The sequence below is a fragment of the Ranitomeya imitator genome, chromosome 8 (genome assembly GCF_032444005.1).
Source record: "Ranitomeya imitator isolate aRanImi1 chromosome 8, aRanImi1.pri, whole genome shotgun sequence".
Taxonomy (NCBI): domain Eukaryota; kingdom Metazoa; phylum Chordata; class Amphibia; order Anura; family Dendrobatidae; genus Ranitomeya; species Ranitomeya imitator.
The window spans coordinates 6,997,901-7,021,673 of NC_091289.1; the positions used below are offsets into that span (position 1 = coordinate 6,997,901).

The window sequence follows — 23,773 nt, forward strand, 5'->3', positions numbered from 1 at the left end:
CAGAATATCGGAGAGACCACCAGAGAAAAGCCCAGACCTCCTGGACGGACAGTGCAGCAGTGCAGTTGGCTTTTCATAGGTTCATTAATGGCATTGAAGAACGTTGTTTGCTCCTGTTCTTTGCACACTACGGTGACTGTACGTGCAGAGCGTATGTGTGTATGTTCATGTGAAGAAAAGTATGCACACAGTGTATATGCAGGAAAGTATGTGCAGGAAAGTATGTGCAGAGCGTATGTGCAGAGTGTATGTGCAGAAAAGTATGTGCAGGAAAGTATGTGCAGAGCGTATGTGCAAAGCACATGTGCAGGAAAGTATGTGCAGAGCTTATGTGCAGAGCAGTATGTGCAGAGCAGTATGTGCAGGAAAGTATGTGCAGAGCGTATGTGCAGAGCACATGTGCAGGAAAGTATGTGCAGAGCTTATGTGCAGAGCAGTATGTGCAGGAAAGTATGTGCAGAGTGTATGTGCAGAGCATATGTGCAGGAAAGTATGTGCAGAGCTTATGTGCAGAGCAGTATGTGCAGAGCAGTATGTGCAGGAAAGTATGTGCAGAGCAGTATGTGCAGAGCACATGTGCAGGAAAGTATGTGCAGAGCTTATGTGCAGAGCAGTATGTGCAGAGCAGTATGTGCAGGAAAGTATGTGCAGGAAAGTATGTGCAGGAAAGTATGTGCAGGAAAGTATGTGCAGGAAAGTATGTGCAGGAAAGTATGTGCAGGAAAGTATGTGCAGGAAAGTATGTGCAGGAAAGTATGTGCAGGAAAGTATGTGCAGGAAAGTATGTGCAGGAAAGTATGTGCAGGAAAGTATGTGCAGGAAAGTATGTGCAGGAAAGTATGTGCAGAGTGTATGTGCAGAGCATATGTGCAGGAAAGTATGTGCAGAGCTTATGTGCAGAGCAGTATGTGCAGAGCAGTATGTGCAGGAAAGTATGTGCAGAGCAGTATGTGCAGAGCACATGTGCAGGAAAGTATGTGCAGAGCTTATGTGCAGAGCAGTATGTGCAGAGCAGTATGTGCAGGAAAGTATGTGCAGGAAAGTATGTGCAGGAAAGTATGTGCAGGAAAGTATGTGCAGGAAAGTATGTGCAGGAAAGTATGTGCAGGAAAGTATGTGCAGGAAAGTATGTGCAGGAAAGTATGTGCAGGAAAGTATGTGCAGGAAAGTATGTGCAGGAAAGTATGTGCAGGAAAGTATGTGCAGGAAGGTATGTGCAGGAAGGTATGTGCAGGAAGGTATGTGCAGGAAGGTATGTGCAGGAAGGTATGTGCAGGAAGGTATGTGCAGGAAAGTATGTGCAGGAAAGTATGTGCAGGAAAGTATGTGCAGGAAGGTATGTGCAGGAAAGTATGTGCAGGAAAGTTTGTGCAGGAAAGTATGTGCAGGAAAGTATGTGCAGAGTGTATGTGCAGGAAAGTATGTGCAGGAAAGTATGTGCAGGAAGGTATGTGCAGAGCGTATGTGAATGAAAGTATGTGCAGGAAAGTATGTGCAGGAGGTATGTGCAGAGCGTATGTGCAGAGCGTATGTGCAGGAAAGTATGTGCAGGAAAGTATGTGCAGGAAAGTATGTGCAGAGCGTTCGTGCAGGAAAGTATGTGCAGGAAGGTATGTGCAGGAGGTATGTGCAGAGCGTATGTGCAGGAAAGTATGTGCAGGAAAGTATGTGCAGGAAAGTATGTGCAGGAAAGTATGTGCAGGAAAGTATGTGCAGAGCGTATGTGCAGAGTGTATGTGCAGGAAAGTAAGTGGCGCTGCTGGCCACGGAGAAGTTGTGAAGGTCACTGTTAAGGTGCACTAGGGACAACCATGATTACGACATTCTGCTGGAAACGCGTTGGTTTTTCTGTCTATATTTATGTTCTTGTAATAGATTTGAAGATTTGAGTCCAGTCACGTAGGGCCGGATATCTTTTCACTGCTTCTAACACTGCTATGGGGGGCACCTTGGCTGTCAGAGAGGTGGGCACTGTTTCTGGCTCTGTTATGCTTGTACATTGGCTGGCGCTATAATGAGGCGCTGTGTTATGCACTGTTGTGGGGGCCATATTTGTAGCACTGGAATGGGACACTGTTAGAGGGGCACTGTCGTTGGCGGTGTTATGGGGTCACTGCTTCGTGCATTATTATGTGGGCACTGTTATATTGGCAGCCACGGTCTTGGGGCACAGGTTCTGGCACTGTCCTGGGTCTTTTTGTCTGGCACTGTTTGGTGGGTGTAATCTATATGTTCTGCCCCCGTCAGACCCTCTACCTCGCTATGCGGCTGTCGGACTTGTCATTCTGGAGTCTGGGGAGTTCTGCAGACAGAGCCATGTGTTACCGCTGTGGAGCTGAACGTAGGGTGGTCGTCATGCCACGTTACCCGGACCCCGATACTAGTGAGCTCTGGTAGAAGACTATATCAGGGCGATGCTGGGTTCCCGAATATACGGGGAGAATTGCTTATCTTTAATGCTTTCGATTTGTGTCCAGTGACCACAATCCTCATTATCCCCACTACAATGATGGGATTGCTTTGTACCCGCAATACAGGTTATACTCGGTGTCTGCCGGAGCCTTGGGCCCAGGGACCCAGTTACAGCTGAGGGAACAATTTCCTGACGCCTCAATGTCGATCTGACAGGATAAATCCGTGGCCGATGTTCCATCAACTCCTGAAAAATAAATGACCATAAAATACATGAGAGGAAGAATCACAAGGTCAGCAATGTTGTGCTACAAACACTCTGTGCTGCGGGGGCTCTCTGCTCCGCTCTGTATAGGGTCTGTGCACACGTTGTGGATTTGACGCTGCGGATTCACAGCAGTTTTCCATGCATTGTACAATACCATGTAAATCTAAGGAAAACCACATCCGCAGTGCACATGCTACAGAAAAAAATTTGCAGAAAGGCTGCGTGGTATTTTCCGCAGGATATCAATTCTTTGTGCGGATTCCGCAGCGTTTGCACCTGCTCCATAATAGGAATCCGCAGGTGTAAACCCGCAGGTGAAATCCGCACAAAAAACGCAGGAAATCCGCGGTAAATCCACAGTAAATCCGCAGGTAAAATGCAGTGCATTTTACCTGCGGATTTTTCAAAAACCCGCACACGAATCCGCAACGTGGGCACATAGCCTTAATCTCCTAGATTATGCGTCATGCTCATTACAGGGCCAGATACTGACTTGTGCGGTAGTTTTCCCCCCAAATAAGCAGCAATAATGAGTTTTCTTTCCTTCTGGGAGAGAGCTCCATTACAACCTTAGACACATATTAGGTGAGAAGACAATCAGCACTCACCTGGAGACGCGGGCAGATCCTTAGTCGCCCACTTACTGAGCCCCCCGCTTATTGGGGTACGTAAATTCTTGAGATCATAAATCTCTGCAGCGACCTGAGCAGTGAGACCTTGGTGCAGCTCCAGATTCTGAGCTGAGAAATTATTACTTGTCTACAAAATAAGAGGAAATGATAAAGTAGAAGACATGATCGTGTAAAATGCAATCGACTGTTTATATATCACCTGCTATAACCCGGGTATCTCCTGTATATAATTATATATGTACAGCTGGTATAACCTGGGCATCTCCTGTATATAATTATATATGTACAGCCGGTATAACCTGGGTATCTCCTGTATATAATTATATATGTACAGCTGGTATAACCTGGGCATCTCCTGTATATAATTATATATGTACAGCTGGTATAACCTGGGCATTTCCTGTATATAATTATATATGTACAGCCGGTATAACCTGGGCATCTCCTGTATATAATTATATATGTACAGCCGGTATAACCTGGGTATCTCCTGTATATAATTATATATGTACAGCTGGTATAACCTGGGCATCTCCTGTATATAATTATATATGTACAGCTGGTATAACCTGGGCATTTCCTGTATATAATTATATATGTACAGCCGGTATAACCTGGGCATCTCCTGTATATAATTATATATGTACAGCTGGTATAACCTGGGCATTTCCTGTATATAATCATATATGTATAACTGGTATAAATCTCACCTTGATATTGATGGTCTTTTCCGGGGTGTGGATCTTTACCACGTATTTTACGGTTGTGTTCGGAGGGGTGACGCTGTGTTTCCAGCTCAGAATAACTCTCCCGAGTTTGGGGACGGCGATGTTCAGATCTTGTGGCGGCTCGACATCACCTGACAATGATTCATACAGTGGATTATTGCAAACAGAAGACGTATACGTCTCTCTTATAGATTCTCCTTATAGTCCGAGACTGAAGGAGCACATAAAACACCCATTCATTATAAAGGGGAGACCTCCTGGCTGACCCTCCTTACTTCTATCACAGCTACTCTTCTACCTCTTGTGAAAAAGTGAAGAGGCATGTAGAGGGCACTGTAAAGCTGGTGCTATGTCTGGCATGGATTAAAGAAAAGCTGAGAGTGGTACTGTTATGTGGGTCTTATGGATGACAGTGTAGCAGTGATTTAGTGCCTGTTACTGTGATGTTGTCCCATTAGTGGCACTGTTAGGGGAGTACTGCGGCTGGCACTGTTATGGGAGTACTGCGGCTGGCACTGTTATGGGAGTACAGCGGCTGACACTTATGGGAGTACTGCGGCTGGCACTGTTATGGGAGTACAGCGGCTGACACTTATGGGAGTACTGCGGCTGGCACTGTTACGGGAGTATTGACGCTGGCACTGTTACGGGAGTATTGTGGCTGGCACTGTTATGGGAGTACATTGGCTGGCACTGTTACGGGAGTATTAACGCTGGCACTGTTACGGGAGTATTGTGGCTGGCACTGTTATGGGAGTACAGTGGCTGGCACTGTTATGGGAGTACAGTGGCTGGCACTGTGATGAGAGTACTGCGGCTGGCACTGTGATGAGAGTACTGCGGCTGGCACTGTTACGGGAGTATTGACGCTGGCACTGTTACGGGAGTATTGTGGCTGGCACTGTTATGGGAGTACAGTGGCTGGCACTGTTATGGGAGTACTGCGGCTGGCACTGTGATGAGAGTACTGCGGCTGGCACTGTGATGGGAGTACTGCGGCTGGCACTGTTATTGGAGTACTGTGGCTGGCACTATTATGGGAGTACAGCGGCTGACACTTATGGGAGTACTGCGGCTGACACTTATGGGAGTACTGCGGCTGGCACTGTTATGGGAGTACAGCGGCTGGCACTGTTATTGGAGTACAGCGGCTGGCACTGTTATTGGAGTACTGCGGCTGGCACTGTTATGGGAGTACAGCGGCTGGCACTGTTATGGGAGTACTGCGGCTGGCACTGTGATGAGAGTACTGTGGCTGGCACTGTGATGAGAGTACTGCGGCTGGCACTTTTATGGGCGTACTGCGGCTGGCACTGTTATTGGAGTACTGCGGCTGGCACTATTATGGGAGTACAGCGGCTGACACTTATGGGAGTACTGCGGCTGGCACTATTATGGGAGTACAGCGGCTGACACTTATGGGAGTACTGCGGCTGACACTTATGGGAGTGCTGCGGCTGGCACTGTTATGGGAGTACTGCGGCTGGCACTGTTATGGGAGTACTGCGGCTGGCACTGTTATAAAGACATTGTGTCTTGGATATAGCACTTGTCACTGTGATGTGGGTACACTGGCTGGTATTCTCATGTGGGCATTGTTATAGGACTACAGTGAGGGGCTCGGTTATGTTTTCGCTATTATTGCCTGTGGAAACTGGAAAGTGAGGGGTCTAATCTCTGATAAGGGTGTCAGTACTATCAGTGTCAAGTTAATAAACCATGAAAACGTCACAGCTAGAGATGAGAGCGCCTGTGTAAATTTGGGTTCTGGTACAAGACCCAAACTTTATTCCAAAGTTGAAAACAATGTGAACCCGAACTTTTGAGCTGGAAAATATTCTCTCTCCTTCCAGATTTCCCCAGGTATAATACAGGAGATTACATTACTGATCCTGAGTTACATTCTGTATTATACCCCAGAGCTGCATTCACTATGCTGCTGGCGGAGTCACTGTGTACATACATTACATTACTGATCCTGAGCTACATCATGTATTATACTCCAGAGCTGCATTCACTATGCTGCTGGCGGAGTCACTGTGTACATACATTACATTACTGATCCTGAGTTACATTCTGTATTATACCCCAGGGCTGCACTCACTATTCTGCTGGTGCAGTCACTGTACATACATTACATTACTGATCCTGAGCTACATCATGTATTATACTCCAGAGCTGCATTCACTATGCTGCTGGCAGAGTCACTGTGTACATACATTACATTACTGATCCTGAGTTACATTCTGTATTATACCCCAGAGCTGCACTCACTATTCTGCTGGTGCAGGCACTGTGTACATACATTACTGATCCTGAGTTACATCATGTATTATACTCCAGAGCTGCATTCACTATGCTGCTGGCAGAGTCACTGTGTACATACATTACATTACTGATCCTGAGTTACATTCTGTATTATACCCCAGAGCTGCACTCACTATTCTGCTGGTGCAGTCACTGTGTACATACATTACATTACTGATCCTGAGTTACATCCTGTATTATACCCCAGAGCTGCACTCACTATTCTGCTGGTGCAACGTAAATCAAGTGTAGATGACAGACAGCACTCCCTTACTCGGGCGCTCGCTCCATATCCAGGGAACCCACCTGGGTAACACGTCACAGTCTGAACAAAGGAACAGCGCTCCACCGGGTGTATAGAGTAAAATAAATCCTTTATTCGGCCATTAAGCACAAGCGACGTTTCGACCATATGCTGGTCTTTTTCAAGCATACAAACATGGCTGACAGGCGGTCTTAAATAGCGTGGACACCACACAGGGAGCCAATCGCTAACAAGTACCGCCCATCTCACAACATTGTATAAACATAAACAAAATAGACATCAGGTATTGTAGTGTATATATAAACATAGTAACATTCATCCTCATTTCTATACCAGTGAAAAAAGATTGCTTAAAACACTAAAACCAAGTGCTCGTTTATATTTTAGCTTTCCTCGATCTCACCGCCTGTATTCGTTGCCATAGTAAACAATTAATCATCTGACTAGAACTTCCTGTGTGGGACTAGCAGACGTTCCAGGCTTAGCATAGCCAATCCCGTCTAATCTAACATAAAACATCTAAGATTTACCCAATCATGCGATCTCTTGTAGTCACATACCCACATCGGTATCACCCGGCGCCATGATCGCTAACCATGCTTGAAGGCAGTGGGGCGCAGGCACAGTTACGTCATACCAGAACTGCGCCTCGTCACATGACCCGACAGAGGCCGCGCCCGGAAATGACAGAAGCCAGTGCCGCGCCTCCACACACTCCCGAGTCAGGCCGGTCACCACGGAAACGCTGGTAAACATCATCACGTCATCACCAAGCCCCGCCTCCCAGTCAGTCCAGGAGAAGGAGTCTAGGCACAGGCGCAGTGCGTACAGATAGGAACCAATAAGCACCGACCACACGCAATGCATAACTGCGCCCACACCACCTATATCACCTATATACCAGCTCTGGAGTATAATACAGGAGGTAACTCCGGATCAGTAATGTAATGTATGTACACAGTGACTGCACCAGCAGAATAGTGAGTGCAGCTCTGGAGTATAATACAGGAGGTAACTCCGGATCAGTAATGTAATGTATGTACACAGTGACTGCACCAGCAGAATAGTGAGTGCAGCTCTGGAGTATAATACAGGAGGTAACTCCGGATCAGTAATGTAATGTATGTACACAGTGACTGCACCAGCAGAATAGTGAGTGCAGCTCTGGAGTATAATACAGGAGGTAACTCAGGATCAGTAATGTAATGTATGTACACAGTGACTGCACCAGCAGAATAGTGAGTGCAGCTCTGGAGTATAATACAGGATGTAACTCAGGATCAGTAATGTAATGTATGTACACAGTGACTGCACCAGCAGAATAGTGAGTGCAGCTCTGGGGTATAATACAGGATGTAACTCAGGATCAGTAATGTAATGTATGTACACAGTGACTGCACCAGCAGAATAGTGAGTGCAGCTCTGGAGTATAATACAGGATGTAACTCAGGATCAGTAATGTAATGTATGTACACAGTGTCTGCAGCAGCAGAATAGTGAGTGCAGCTCTGGGGTATAATACAGGAGGTAACTCCGGATCAGTAATGTAATGTATGTGCACAGTGACTGCACCAGCAGAATAGTGAGTGCAGCTCTGGAGTATAATACAGGAGGTAACTCCGGATCAGTAATGTAATGTATGTACACAGTGACTGCACCAGCAGAATAGTGAGTGCAGCTCTGGAGTATAATACAGGATGTAACTCAGGATCAGTAATGTAATGTATGTACACAGTGACTGCACCAGCAGAATAGTGAGTGCAGCTCTGGAGTATAATACAGGATGTAACTCAGGATCAGTAATGTAATGTATGTACACAGTGTCTGCAGCAGCAGAATAGTGAGTGCAGCTCTGGGGTATAATACAGGAGGTAACTCCGGATCAGTAATGTAATGTATGTGCACAGTGACTGCACCAGCAGAATAGTGAGTGCAGCTCCGGAGTATAATACAGGAGGTAACTCCGGATCAGTAATGTAATGTATGTACACAGTGACTGCACCAGCAGAATAGTGAGTGCAGCTCCGGAGTATAATACAGGAGGTAACTCCGGATCAGTAATGTAATGTATGTACACAGTGACTGCACCAGCTAAATACACAGTTACGCCCAGAATTATTTGGACAGTGACTGAATTGTCATTATTTCAGTTCTGCATGCCACTATTTTTTATTTAAAATGAAGCCACTGAGATGCTATACAACAGTACTCCTGTGCAGTATTTCCAGTCTCCCTTTGTAATTTTTCCGTCCCTAAGTTTAGATACAGACGAGATCTTGTACAATCCATAGTCTCTATCTCACCTTCTGCAATCTCCATTAACCTCCTCAAAATAGATGATTCTCTTCAATCTAACAATAAACATCTGGAGCTGTCCTGCCACAAGATATCCATTAAAATCACTACATTATACTTAAAGGGCCACTGTCACCCCCCTCCAGCCGTTATAAACTAAAAGAGCCACCTTGTGCAGCAGTAATGCTGCATTCTAACAAGGTGGCTCTTTTAGTTTTAGGTTCAAGTATACCCCAAATAAAGTGTTTTTATACTTAGCCACAATTCCTGTCTCTAGCCAGGGAGGCGGGTCCTCACTCCCCAGCTCTAACCGCTCCTCTGCCGTCACTCAACTCTTCCTGCGCTTTCGGCGCCGCCCCCTCAGCGCTGTGTACGTTTCAAAACCGGCGCCTGCGCAGTGTACTGCTGTGCTGCGCAGACGCAGTAAGCTCTGGCCGTCTGACGTCCCAGCCAGGCTTGCACAGGCGCATTACTGCTGCACAAGGTGGCTCTTTTAGTTTATAACGGCTGGAGGGGGTGACAGTGGCCCTTTAATAAATAATACCTTTCAATTTTGGCACGTAAAACAAAAAAAATTATTATATAAAGTACATTGTATATTGGTTATTTCCCAGCTATTTAACTGAATTCTTATACTTTATTGTACTTTTATAATACATTTATATTTTATTACAAGGAATACTGGGTTATTACTTTATTATATTACCGTTTTGTCATTACTTACTATACTATTATACAATTATTGCATCGTTATACTATTTTAATACTGTTCTATCATTGCCCTATTGTACCATTATTAACATTTTTCTATCATTACATTATGATTATATAATAATATTGTACTATCAGTAGTTCATTGTACTATTCTAATACTTTTATTTAATTATTATGCTACTATAATACTGTGTGATTATTGCTTTATTATACTATTGTAATACTTTTCCATCCTTCATTTATGATTCTGTTATAAACCTAATCCATTATAATTTCAATGGTAATTTTAGGATAATATTATAACACTGTACTCTCACTTTTGTAATAATTACTACTTATTATTTACCTTGTTAAGAGATTGTTTAATATATATATATATATATATATATATATATATATATATATATATATATATCTTGTCTTTTTCCCTTTTCCATTAGCATTTTATTTTTCTTTTGTTTGTTTTTTGCTTTTTTTTTGTTTTTGCCCTTTTTGTTTTGTCTTCACGTAGAGACATCTATCTCTTCATCAAAAATAATTAAAATATTACAGACCCTCCAACGGGGGCAAAATAAGAAAATTTCTATTGAATCTTGTTCTACCTCAATGATTGATCAGATATGCATAATATTTTGCGTACATATATACGATATGAGCAATAATCTATCACCCCCTTCCCCTTTGTAGAGCTGCATAGAGAACTCACCAAATGCAAACCCCTGACAACATGACAGCACTAACAGGAGGGTCGCGGCTCCCGACATGACCTGCAGAGGAGAAAACACAGAAATGTCATCATGAAATCATCAAGTAAAGAGGATTTTATGTACTTTGAAAACGCCCTGATCATATTGCGTCTTCTAGATTTAGGGAAGTGAAACTATCTCTAAACAATGATACAGAAATAGATACATATTCATGTACACATAGATACATTGTTCTGGTCACTTTAGATTTCTCAGTGGCTGACGCTTCGTTACTATCATAGCCATATAGTGCACATACAGCCATACCATACACTGCCCAATAATACAGCCATTATTTAGTGCCCAAATAATCATACAATGCAGATATAACTAAACTGTGCCCAAATAACTATGTAGCACAGAAATAACTACGGTACATCATTCAGTGCCCCAAAATAGCATCAGACAGTGCATGTTTAACCATACAATGCGGGGAGAAACATATGTCTGTAGAAGAGTCATCATCTCTAAGACCCTGTTCACACTGCATCTGAGGATTCCATATAAATCCCCCCCAAAAAAAGACATCATTCAGACAAACCGAAGATGTGACTATAGAATACAGTGACAAGAATGGAATTCTGATGCACTTCATTTGAGTCTCTCAGTTTGTTAAGAATGTAGCAGACCATGTTTCTAGGGTCCAGACGCACGGCAGAAACTCACGGCAGAAACTCACGGCAGAAACTCAGTGTGAACAAGGCCTAAGGAAACTTGAAGGCGTTTGAAAAGCATTGATTTTTTTTTTTTAGCTGTTACTATCCCGTATGATAACAAATGAAATAGAACAAGAAGATTTTTTCGCACAGTCTGAGGACTGGACCATCTACTTGAAACTCCTGTGACCTGTGTAACACGGCCCAATCTATAACATAAGCAATGTAGCCAGTTTCCATCGGTTCAGGATTGATCTCGCCGATTACCCAGGACTGGATTTCTAGTTTTAGATTTCCAGGATTTTCACAATCTGAATACTTTCTGAGCCTTTCCCAGATGCTGCGGGGACACTTATTCTGAGCGCTGTCGCTGGACGTTTCCCATAACCAGCACTGCTGTTCCAGTCCGACATACAGGAAACTGGTTCATACATCTGGAATGTGAGATATTTTTTTTTAATTCAATATTGTTGCCTTTCTTTTTTTCAATATTTGAGCCAAATCAGCAAATCACAACTCCTGGACTGCGATTCCTTCTGTGGTTCACTATTATTTTAGTTTATTATGACACCTGTCCTTAATATACAACCGATAGTTACTAGTGATGAGCGAGTGCACTCGTTGCTCGAGTTTTCCAGAGCATTGCTCGGGTGACCTCCGAGTATTTTTTAGTGCTCGGAGATTTAGTTTTCATCCCGGCAGCTGAATGATTTACAGCTACTAGCCAGCCTGAGTACATGTGGGGGTTGCCTGGTTGCTAGGGAATCCCCACATGTAATCAAGCTGTCTAGTAGCCACAAATCATCCAGCTGTGGCAAGGAAAACTAAATCTACGAGCACTAACAAATACTCGGAGACCACCCGAGCATGCTCTGGAAAACCCGAGCACCGAGTGCACTCGCTCATCACTAGTAACTATTAAACGTCATTATGCCCCCTCCGCACTCCACCATAAGATTGTAAGAGTCCTCGGATGGTGTCACTGGTCCCTGTGATGTTTCTTTTGTTAACGCCACCCTATTATGCTGTATAATACAGTGCCCACATGATCAGTGCACAATAGTAATGCCATATGGTGGTACAATAATACATATAGTGCACATATGATATCACTATACCATACAGTGTTCCAATAATACTGTCATATAGTGCACATATAACTATACCATACAGTGCTCCAATAATACTGTCATATAGTACACATATAACTATACCATACAGTGCTCCAATAATACTGTCATATAGTGCACATATAACTATACCATACAGTGCTCCAATAATACTATCATATAGTGCACATATAACTATACCATACAGTGCTCCAATAATAGTCATATAGTGCACATATAACTATACCATACAGTGTTCCAATAATACTATCATATAGTGCACATATAACTATACCATACAGTGCTCCAATAATAGTCATAGTGCACATATAACTATACCATACAGTGCTCCAATAATAGTCATATAGTGCACATATAACTATATTATACAGTGTTCCAATTATACTGTCATATAGTACACATATAACTATACCATACAGTGCTCCAATAATACTGTCATATAGTGCACATATAACTATACCATACAGTGTTCCAATAATACTGTCAAATAGTGTACATATAACTATACCATACAGTGCTCCAATAATACTGTCATATAGTGCACATATAACTATACCATACAGTGCTCCAATAATACTGTCATATAGTGCACATATAAATATACCATACAGTGCTCCAATAATACTGTCATATAGTGCACATATAACTATACCATACAGTGCTCCAATAATACTGTCATATAGTGCACATATAACTATACCATACAGTGCTCCAACAATACTGTCATATAGTGCACATATAACTATACCATACAGTGCCCCAATAATACAGTCATATAGTGCACATATAACTATACCATACAGTGCTCCAATAATAGTCATATAGTGCACATATAACTATACCATACAGTGTTCCAATAATACTGTCATATAGTGCACATATAACTATACCATACAGTGCTCCAATAATACTGTCATATAGTGCACATATAACTATACCATACAGTGCTCCAATAATAGTCATATAGTGCACATATAACTATACCATACAGTGCCCCAATAATACTGTCATATAGTGCACATATAACTATACCATACAGTGCTCCAATAATACTGTCATATAGTGCACATATAACTATACCATACAGTGCTCCAATAATACTGTCATATAGTGCACATATAACTATACCATACAGTGCTCCAATAATACTGTCATATAGTGCACATATAACTATGCCATACAGTGCTCCAATAATACTGTCATATAGTACACATATAACTATACCATACAGTGCTCCAATAATACTGTCATATAGTGCACATATAACTATACCATACTGTGTTCCAATAATACTGTCATATAGTACACATATAACTATACCATACAGTGCTCCAATAATAGTCATATAGTGCACATATAACTATACCATACAGTGCCCCAATAATACTGTCATATAGTGCACATATAACTATACCATACAGTGCTCCAATAATACTATCATATAGTGCACATATAACTATACCATACAGTGCTCCAATAATACTATCATATAGTGCACATATAACTATACCATACAGTGCTCCAATAATACTGTCATATAGTGCACATATAACTATACCATACAGTGCTCCAATAATACTGTCATATAGTGCACATATAACTATACCATACAGTGCTCCAATAATACAGTCATATAGTGCACATATAACTACCACACTTCAGTTTGCAGATCTTCCATCTACCATTATCCTTGGGAAACTCCAGGGAGGTATTTCCATCGCCTTCTCGGAGTTGCCCCATAAATTTGCATCTTTTAGCTTCTGGCTCTTCAGGCTGAATTCAGATGACCGTAGTTTGGGTTTGTTTTGTGACCAGTCTGTGCTGCTCCGCGGGGCACCAGACTCATGGTTGTCACTAGCACAATTCACATGACTGATTGTCCACATTTTGCAGCATTCACCATTCGTCTCCAAGGACCAGAGTCCCATGGCCTGAATGGCGCCAACGACCCCCATAGGAGTACAGGGGACCGGCAGCAGAACACGTCCGCATCCTCTGTGCATGACAAGTCCTCCTCACAGTCGTGTGAATGTGGCCAAGACCTGCTGATACACCGCATCCCAGGGCAGCAAACACATGACCGCTAAGGTCGAACATCGTACTTTACAGTCATCGCCACTCTGACTAGGGTCATAATGACAGTAGCACGGCTTGTGAAGGCACTGATCGACTGCAGCGGTCACATGCCAGATACTTGTACAAAAAAAAAAGGCCAGGAGGACTTCTAGGGATTCCACTCTGGGTCGGCAGGAGAAAGTGGAAGTGAATACTGCTATTTTTTTGTTTTATAAGGTTTGGTGCTATTATTTTTTCTATGAAAACTTGTTAATTTCCATATCCCGGTGTAAATGACGCACGGTGAAACGCCCCCCCATGGCCCATTCAATCAGGAGGGGCGAGTGACTGGGTCACACCTGGGTGATGCAAGGATTCTGGAACTTGACGTGACATCAGCGGATACCAGCGGTGGTCTCAGCCGGGGTCACGTGATGCCGAGTGGTCAGCGATAGCGCCGCTCACAGGCCCAGATGGCAACAACAACAGATGGCTTTGCTCTGCAGACAAGCTTTTTGGAGATGGAAATGTCATTCTCCAGCAGGACTTGGCCCCTGTCCACATTGCCAAAAGTACCAACACCTGGTGTAAAAACAACAGTATCACTGGGCTTGATTGGCAGCAAACTCCCCTGACCTTAACCCAATAGAGAATCTATGGAGTATTGTCAAGAGGAAGATGAGACACCAGACCCAACAATGCAGACAAGCTGAAGGCTGCTATCAAAGCATCCTGGGCTTCCATAACCCCTCAGCAGTGTCACAGGCTGATCGCCTCCATGCCACGCCGCATTGATGCAGTAACTGATGCAAAAGGAGCCCCGACCAAGTACTGAGAGCATTTACTGAACATACATTTCAGTAGGACGACATTTTGGATTTTAAAATCATTTTTCAAGCTGGCGTTATAAACTATTCTAATTTCCTGAGATAATGACTTTTGGATTTTCATTGGCTGTAAGCCATAATCATCAACATTAACAGAAATAAACACGTGAAATAGATCACTCTGTGTGTAATGACTCTATAGAATACATGAGATTCACTTTTTGTGTTGAACAACTGAAATAAATTAACTTTTTGATGATATTCTAATTTTGTGAGAAGCTCCTGTATTAGGAAAAAAATAATCTTTATTATTGGGGTTATTTTTTTGAACTTTCATATTTGCAGGTTTTCCACAACCTGAATAACTGAACCAATAATGCAGCTATAAAGCACTATCATACAATGTCCATACTATTGTCATATAGTGCACATTTAACCGTACAATACAGCGCCAAGTAGATACATCTGTATTACAGTCAACATGACTAAGGACATCTGTGTGGGTGTGAAATGCATGTCTGGTTTATCTCTCACAGTCAGGGCTGCATCGTCTACGTGATGCACTGACCATATAACAATGTCCTGAGCTCATGGACAACTCAGCACATGGGGGGATTTTGATTTAGAGCCATATTTCTTCATAATATCAGTCTAATAGATGGAAATGTGGAAAAATATATAAAAAAATACTGTCTGGGATATAGCACTGCTGCGACCTCTCGCCGATTACCCAGCAGATTCCCACAAATCCTACAAATAACTCATGTAGCAATCTGTCTGAAACAGGGCGAGGATTTACACACATGCACGTATCCAGGTGGACATTCGCTAATCCATTCAGCACTACATGGTTTTCCTTGGGATATTTTACAGTCCTTCATTTTCTGCAGATGTTCCTCATCCTCCTCTGAGGATTCCAAAATTATTGTGTTGTCCATAACTCATTTCTTCATCAAGTAAAACATCTGCCATTATTAGAACTTACTCTCTTTATTTTGTGGTGAATGTCAGAGTTTTCAGAAATTAAATACTATGTTATTTCTTTTTATGCTCTTTTGCTACATAATAAAACACATGAGTGACATCTTCACACAGTGACGAGGTCTCAATTTCTACCATACGTTGCTCTGTTCAGTATTATTTTCTGTTCTTTTGGTCCAAGAATTGTACTCTGCTGACAAATAGTGAAAATGGTTTTCTGCCCTGTTTTTTTACCCTGATGCTGCGACAAGCAATATTGTTGCCATTCCATCTTTCATAGGTATATGGGAACATGACAATATATATCCACATGCTTTATATGCAATTTCGGATCTAACAAAGAGGCCACCACCCCATTACTGTCTATGTCTGAGCCCAATTATACAACCATACAATGCCAGAGAGCAGCACTATATAATACCAGCATGACACCGCCACAATCTGCCTGCATTATACTCCCATACATCCTACTGTCAGAGTGACCAAAATTGTAAATGCAGCTAACGATGTGATGAAAGTATAAGGAACACACAGTGACATGAATGACATTCCCAGCCCCTTCTCCTCTTCTTCGTTCTTACCTTACCCAGCCGCCACCTTCTGGGGGCTATGAGCTCATGTGGCGGCTCTCATTGTCTCCTCCATGAGTGAGAATCCTTATCAGAACTAGTTTCGCTTTCATTGTTTTTTCATTTGTCCAAGAGGAGCCACGAAATCCAAAGTAGCTCCGAGATCTCCACCCACATGAAAATACGACAAAGATCTGGCCGATATCCCAATATCCACACACTCCTGAGAGAGTTTCCAACTAATGAAACTTTGAAAAAAACTTTTCCAGTTATTTAAGATGTCACTCAAGTGTATTACTATGTTAAAGAGGTTGTCCACTACTTTATCATTGATGACCTATCCTTAGGACAGGTCATCAATGTCTGATTGGACGGGACCTGAGACCCAGCACCCCAGACGATCAGCTGCTCTCAGCCTTGGCGTTGATTGATTAGAATAAGGCCGGCGTCACACGATCAGTATTTAGTCAGTATTTTACATCAGTATTTCTCAGCCAAAACCAGGAGTGGGTGATAAATACAGCAGTGGTGCATATATTTCTATTATACTTTTCCTCTAATTGTTCCACTCCTGGTTTTGGCTACAAATACTGATGTAAAATACTGACCAAATACTGCTAGTGTGACGGCAGACTAAGAAGTGGATGTGCAGTACAAGGCCGCAGCCACTATCAGAGAATGGAGTAGCTCTGCAATGGAACATTTCCAGACGGTGGTTGCCGCTGCCACTGAGAACAGCTGATTGGTGGGGGTGCTAGGAGTGGGACACCGACCGATCAGACAATGCTGTCCTAATCCCAAGGATAGGTCATCAATGCTAAAGTAGTGGACAACCTCTTTAAGATTCTCTCCAGCCAAATAGCAATGTCACTCCAATACATTGTAACTATTGTAAGCAGAGCTCACTATTCACTCACTCCAGAGCTGCAGTCACTGTGTACACACATTACATTACTGATCCTGAGTTACATCCTGTATTATACCCCAGAGCTGCACTCACTATTCTGCTGGTGCAGTCACTGTGTACATACATTACATTACTGATCCTGAGTTACATCCTGTATTATACCCCAGAGCTGCACTCACTATTCTGCTGGTGCAGTCACTGTGTACACACATTACATTACTGATCCTGAGTTACATCCTGTATTATACTCCAGAGCTGCACTCACTATTCTGCTGGTGCAGTCACTGTGTACACACATTACATTACTGATCCTGAGTTACATCCTGTATTATACCCCAGAGCTGCACTCACTATTCTGCTGGTGCAGTCACTGTGTACATACATTACATTACTGATCCTGAGTTACATCCTGTATTATACCCCAGAGCTGCACTCACTATTCTGCTGGTGCAGTCACTGTGTACATACATTATATTACTGATCCTGAGTTACATCCTGTATTATACCCCAGAGCTGCACTCATTATTCTGCTGGTGCAGTCACTGTGTACATACATTACATTACTGATCCTGAGTTACATCCTGTATTATACCCCAGAGCTGCACTCATTATTCTGCTGGTGCAGTCACTGTGTACATACATTATATTACTGATCCTGAGTTACATCCTGTATTATACCCCAGAGCTGCACTCACTATTCTGCTGGTGCAGTCACTGTGTACATACATTATATTACTGATCCTGAGTTACATCCTGTATTATACCCCAGAGCTGCACTCACTATTCTGCTGGTGCAGTCACTGTGTACATACATTACATTACTGATCCTGAGTTACATCCTGTATTATACTCCAGAGCTGCACTCACTATTCTGCGGTGCAGTCACTGTGTACATACATTACTGATCCTGAGTTACATCCTGTATTATACTCCAGAGCTGCACTCACTATTCTGCTGGTGCAGTCACTGTGTACACACATTACATTACTGATCCTGAGTTACATCCTGTATTATACCCCAGAGCTGCACTCACTATTCTGCTGGTGCAGTCACTGTGTACATACTTTATATTACTGATCCTGAGTTACATCCTGTATTACACTCCAGAGCTGCACTCACTATTCTGCTGGTGCAGTCACTGTGTACATACATTACATTACTGATCCTGAGTTACATCCTGTATTATACTCCAGAGCTGCACTCACTATTCTGCGGTGCAGTCACTGTGTACATACATTACTGATCCTGAGTTACATCCTGTATTACACTCCAGAGCTGCACTCACTATTCTGCTGGTGCAGTCACTGTGTACATACATTACATTACTGATCCTGAGTTACATCCTGTATTATACCCCAGAGCTGCACTCACTATTCTGCTGGTGCAGTCACTGTGTACATACATTACATTACTGATCCTGAGTTACATCCTGTATTATACTCCAGAGCTGCACTCACTATTCTGCTGGTGCAGTCACTGTGTACATACATTACATTACTGATCCTGAGTTACATCCTGTATTATACCCCAGAGCTGCACTCACTATTCTGCTGGTGCAGTCACTGTGTACATACATTACATTACTGATCCTGAGTTGCATCCTGTATTATACCCCAGAGCTGCACTCACTATTCTGCTGGTGCAGTCACTGTGTACATACATTACTTATCCTGAGTTACATCCTGTATTATACTCCAGAGCTGCACTCACTATTCTGCTGGTGCAGTCACTGTGTACATACATTACATTACTGATCCTGAGTTACATCCTGTATTATACCCCAGAGCTGCACTCACTATTCTGCTGGTGGAGTCACTGTGTACATACATTACATTACTTATCCTGAGTTAGATCCTGTATTATACCCCAGAGCTGCACTCACTATTCTGCTGGTGCAGTCACTGTGTACATACATCACATTACTGATCCTGAGTTACATCCTGTATTATACTCCAGAGCTGCACTCCCTATTCTGCTGGTGCAGTCACTGTGTACATACATTACATTACTGATCCTGAGTTAGATCCTGTATTATACCCCAGAGCTACACTCACTATTCTGCTAGTGCAGTCACTGTGTACATACATTACATTACTGATCTTGAGTTAGATCCTGTATTATACCCCAGAGCTACACTCACTATTCTGCTGGTGCAGTCACTGTGTACATACATTACATTACTGATCCTGAGTTAGATCCTGTATTATACCCCAGAGCTACACTCACTATTCTGCTAGTGCAGTCACTGTGTACATACATTACATTACTGATCTTGAGTTACATCCTGTATTATACCCCAGAGCTGCACTCACTATTCTGCTGGTGCAGTCACTGTGTACATACATTACATTACTGATCCTGAGTTACATCCTGTATTATACTCCAGAGCTGCACTCACTATTCTGCTGGTGCAGTCACTGTGTACATACATTACATTACTGATCCTGAGTTAGATCCTGTATTATACCCCAGAGCTGCACTCACTATTCTGCTGGTGCAGTCACTGTGTACATACATTACATTACTGATCCTGAGTTACATCCTGTATTATACCCCAGAGCTGCACTCACTATTCTGCTGGTGCAGTCACTGTGTACTGTTATGCTGTGCTATCAGGCAACACAGTGTGCAGTAATCAGCGCACATACAGTGATATGGCAATAACCCAAAAACAATAGAACAAGCTCTGAGACGTGGAATCTCTGTAGACCGCAATACCTGAACCTATCCTCACACAACTAAAAGCAGCAGTGGATTGCGCCTAACACTACCTATGCAACTCGGCACTGCCTGAGGAACTGACTAGCCTGAAGATAGAAATACAAGCCTGACTTGCCTCAGAGAAATACCCCAAAGGAATAGGCAGCCCCCCCACATATAATGACTGTTAGCAAGATGAAAAGACAAAACGTAGGAATGAAATAGATTCAGCAAAGTGAGGCCCGATATTCTAGACAGAGCGAGGATAGCAAAGAGAACTATGCAGTCTACAAAAAACCCTAAAGCAAGACCACGCAAAGGGGGGCCAAAAGACCCACCGTGCCGAACTAACGGCACGGCGGTGCACCCTTTGCGTCTCAGAGCTTCCAGGAAAAGAGAATAGCACAGCTGGACAGAAAAAACGGAAACAAAAACAAAGTAGCACTTATCTAGCAGAGCAGCAGGCCACAGGAAAGATGCAGTAGCTCAGATCCAACACTGGAACATTGACAAGGAGCAAGGAAGACAGACTCAGGTGGAGTTAAATAGCAAGGCAGCCAACGAGCTCACCAAAACACCTGAGGGAGGAAGCCCAGAGCTGCAATACCACTTGTGACCACAGGAGTGAATTCAGCCACAGAATTCACAACAGTGTACATACATTACATTACTGATCCTGAGTTACATCCTGTATTATACTCCAGAGCTGCACTCACTATTCTGCTGGTGCAGTCACTGTGTACATACATTACATTACTGATCCTGAGTTACATCCTGTATTATACTCCAGAGCTGCACTCACTATTCTGCTGGTGCAGTCACTGTGTACATACATTACATTACTGATCCTGAGTTACATCCTGTATTATACTCCAGAGCTGCACTCACTATTCTGCTGGTTCAGTCACTATGTACATACATTACATTACTGATCCTGAGTTACATCCTGTATTATACCCCAGAGCTGCACTCACTATTCTGCTAGTGCAGTCACTGTGTACATACATTACATTACTGATCTTGAGTTACATCCTGTATTATACCCCAGAGCTGCACTCACTATTCTGCTGCTGCAGTCAATATGTATGTACATTATTTATGCTGCTCTGATCATAAGTTACATCCTGTGGAAATTCATTGAAGTTTTAGTTCCTCCTCACACTTATTGTATTGCAAAGATTAAAATGAATTTTCACAGGGCTTCTCTGGAGAATAATACAATTTCACTTCTAGAATGTATTTTATTACTTCCATTTAGTGTGACAGGGAATAGGTGCCATTAATGCTCCTTTGGGGCTTATTTCCCTGCATTCCTTAAAGACATACTTCAATTACAGTGAGTAAAGATTATTATTATCCTTGTCATTGAAAATTATATAAATTAATATTTCAATATCATTCCTGTGTTATTTATACATAGATATCAGGATCTCGGCTTGCTGTCATTGTTTACTTCCGTTTTCATGCCGTTAACACATCAGTTTTGGTCTTTCTGGGTTTTTGGGGAGTCTGCTCCTTCACAGGGCGGCGATTCTTTTGGAGATTATTATCTTTGCTACATTGTATCAGCGGCCTTTGCTCTTCTCTATACAGAGGATTGAAGCTCCTGGGTGTTTCTGCCCCCTTGGCCTTTGCTATGTCTGTTCCTATTGTAGGCTTCATGTTACATCAGCCACTTCATTCCTATTGCTGCTCACTTGGGGGCCCCATAGCTACACACAGCATAGGGCCCCGCAGCAGCAGCACCTGAGCTTAGAACATGTCGTTTCTGCTCAATGTTTATAGCTATTGGTTATATATTATTACAAATAAGCAAGGGAAGTCCAGTAATTGGAAAACATCATGAGTAAGGTGAGAAACGCGTCAGCATTTGGATTTTTTAGCAGGTTTAGAATCTTCCCATAAAGAGTACAGAACCGAGGCGTGGCGAACAATGCGGGGTATCTGGTGGGAGTTCTTTGTAAGGAGCCTCCGCGCTCTGAAATCCTGCAAATATGTATCACTCCTAGAATTTTTTTTTTCATTTTTGGGCCTAAAAGTATTTACATTGCTAGTTCACACATCACCTTACCTGGTTCTACTTTACGCATAGTCCTGGGCGAGCCGTATCCAGAGCCCAGATCAGCCCAGCTGGCAGCTGTATGGATGGATCCCCTGGCACTATATCCCTCACTTTGCCAGGGTGAGCACTTCCCTCTCATCTATAATCTGGGTTTCATGACATATGAGCGGCTGCTGGAGAAGAAACCTCCTGACTGTAATCATTTCTGGAGGATGTAGGAAATACATAGAGCATAGCCTCTTAAAGGGACAGTAACATTACACACGATCTCTCTCCATAAGCTCCGCAGTTTAATACAAACTATTGCTCCAAGTCATCAGATGCAGTGGAGGGCTGCAAACTGTAAAACGGGGCTGCATGCGTCCTGCGTACCTATCTTTAAGGCTAATTTCACACTAGCGTTAACTGCAATCCGTCACAATGCGTCGTTTTGCAGAAAAAACGCATCCTGCAAAAGTGCTTGCAGGATGCGTTTTTTCCCCATAGACTTGTATTGATGACGCACTGCGACGGATTGCCACACGTTGCATCCGTCGTGCGACGGATGCGTCGTGCTTTGGCGGACCGTCGGGAGCAAAAAACGCTACATGTAACGTTTTTTGCTGCCGACGGACCACTTTTTCCGACCGCACATGCGCGGCCGGAACTCCTCCCCCACCTCCCCGCACCTCACAATGGGGCAGCGGATGCGATGAAAATCTGCATCCGCTGCACCCGTTGTGCGGCGCAAACAACGCTAGCGTTGGTAACCTCGGCCCGACGCACTGCGACGGGCCGAGCCCGACGCTAGTGTGAAAGTAGCTTAACATTGAGTAAGCAGGACATGCAGATGTATGCAGATGCATTGTATTGACGTGCCGCCAACCGCACGGGACTAAACAAGTTGCGTTTTGTGCAGACGGCGGGCGCGTCAAAACGACGCATCCGGATACATCCGCATGTCCTGCGTACCCAATGTTAAAGATAGGTACGCAGGACGCATGCAGAAGTATGCGGAAGTAGGTAGAGCTTAATGGAGTAAGTACGCAGCCCTCCGCAAAGCCCCCGAACGCTAATGTGAACTTAGCCTTAGACAGGAGACCTCCGTCTGTGTCTCCACTGTAGTTCATGGGAGTTCTGAATTGTTAGACAGTAAGCAGACAACCACCATCTATTGCTGAGTTTTGTGGATGATCACCTTTTCCTCTTTAAGGGTTACTCAAATAGGTTTTTATGAGGATTTAGAAGATAATTTTACTACAAATTCACACAAAAAATGCTGCAAATACTCTTCAAATAACCTTTATATTAGTTTTACCATGAAATGTTAAAAATAACGGGGGAAAAACAACACTAAAAGCTCACTAAAGCTTTTTCAATTCAGTTGGAAACTTATCCAGAGTGTTTGACACAATTTTAGATGTGGAATTAATAGCAGAATCTATTTCTAAATCCTCAGCAAAAAACCTGTGTGAACACACCACGAGGCTACATTCCCACAATGAATATTTGATGTTGCAGATTTTCTACATCTCTGCAC

General features: G+C 43.0%; 1 protein-coding gene across 3 annotated transcripts in view; it reads right to left on the minus strand.

Annotated features, from left to right (window-relative positions):
• The window catches only part of IL5RA (interleukin 5 receptor subunit alpha), a 48,827-nt gene that overhangs the window by 16,306 nt on the left and 8,748 nt on the right, over nucleotides 1-23,773 (minus strand). The window contains exons 1-5 of one of the 3 annotated variants that reach the window (XM_069736169.1): nucleotides 22,264-22,451; nucleotides 10,328-10,388; nucleotides 4,023-4,171; nucleotides 3,289-3,439; nucleotides 2,527-2,659 (exon numbers count right to left, since the gene is read on the minus strand). In XM_069736169.1, coding sequence (XP_069592270.1) covers nucleotides 2,527-2,659; nucleotides 3,289-3,439; nucleotides 4,023-4,171; nucleotides 10,328-10,385 — 491 coding nt within the window. In that variant the 5' untranslated portion in view covers nucleotides 10,386-10,388; nucleotides 22,264-22,451. Of the gene's footprint in view, nucleotides 1-2,526; nucleotides 2,660-3,288; nucleotides 3,440-4,022; nucleotides 4,172-10,327; nucleotides 10,389-16,597; nucleotides 16,716-22,263; nucleotides 22,452-23,773 lie in introns of those variants that run through there. The other 2 variants (XM_069736170.1, XM_069736171.1) reach the window with 2 other exon arrangements.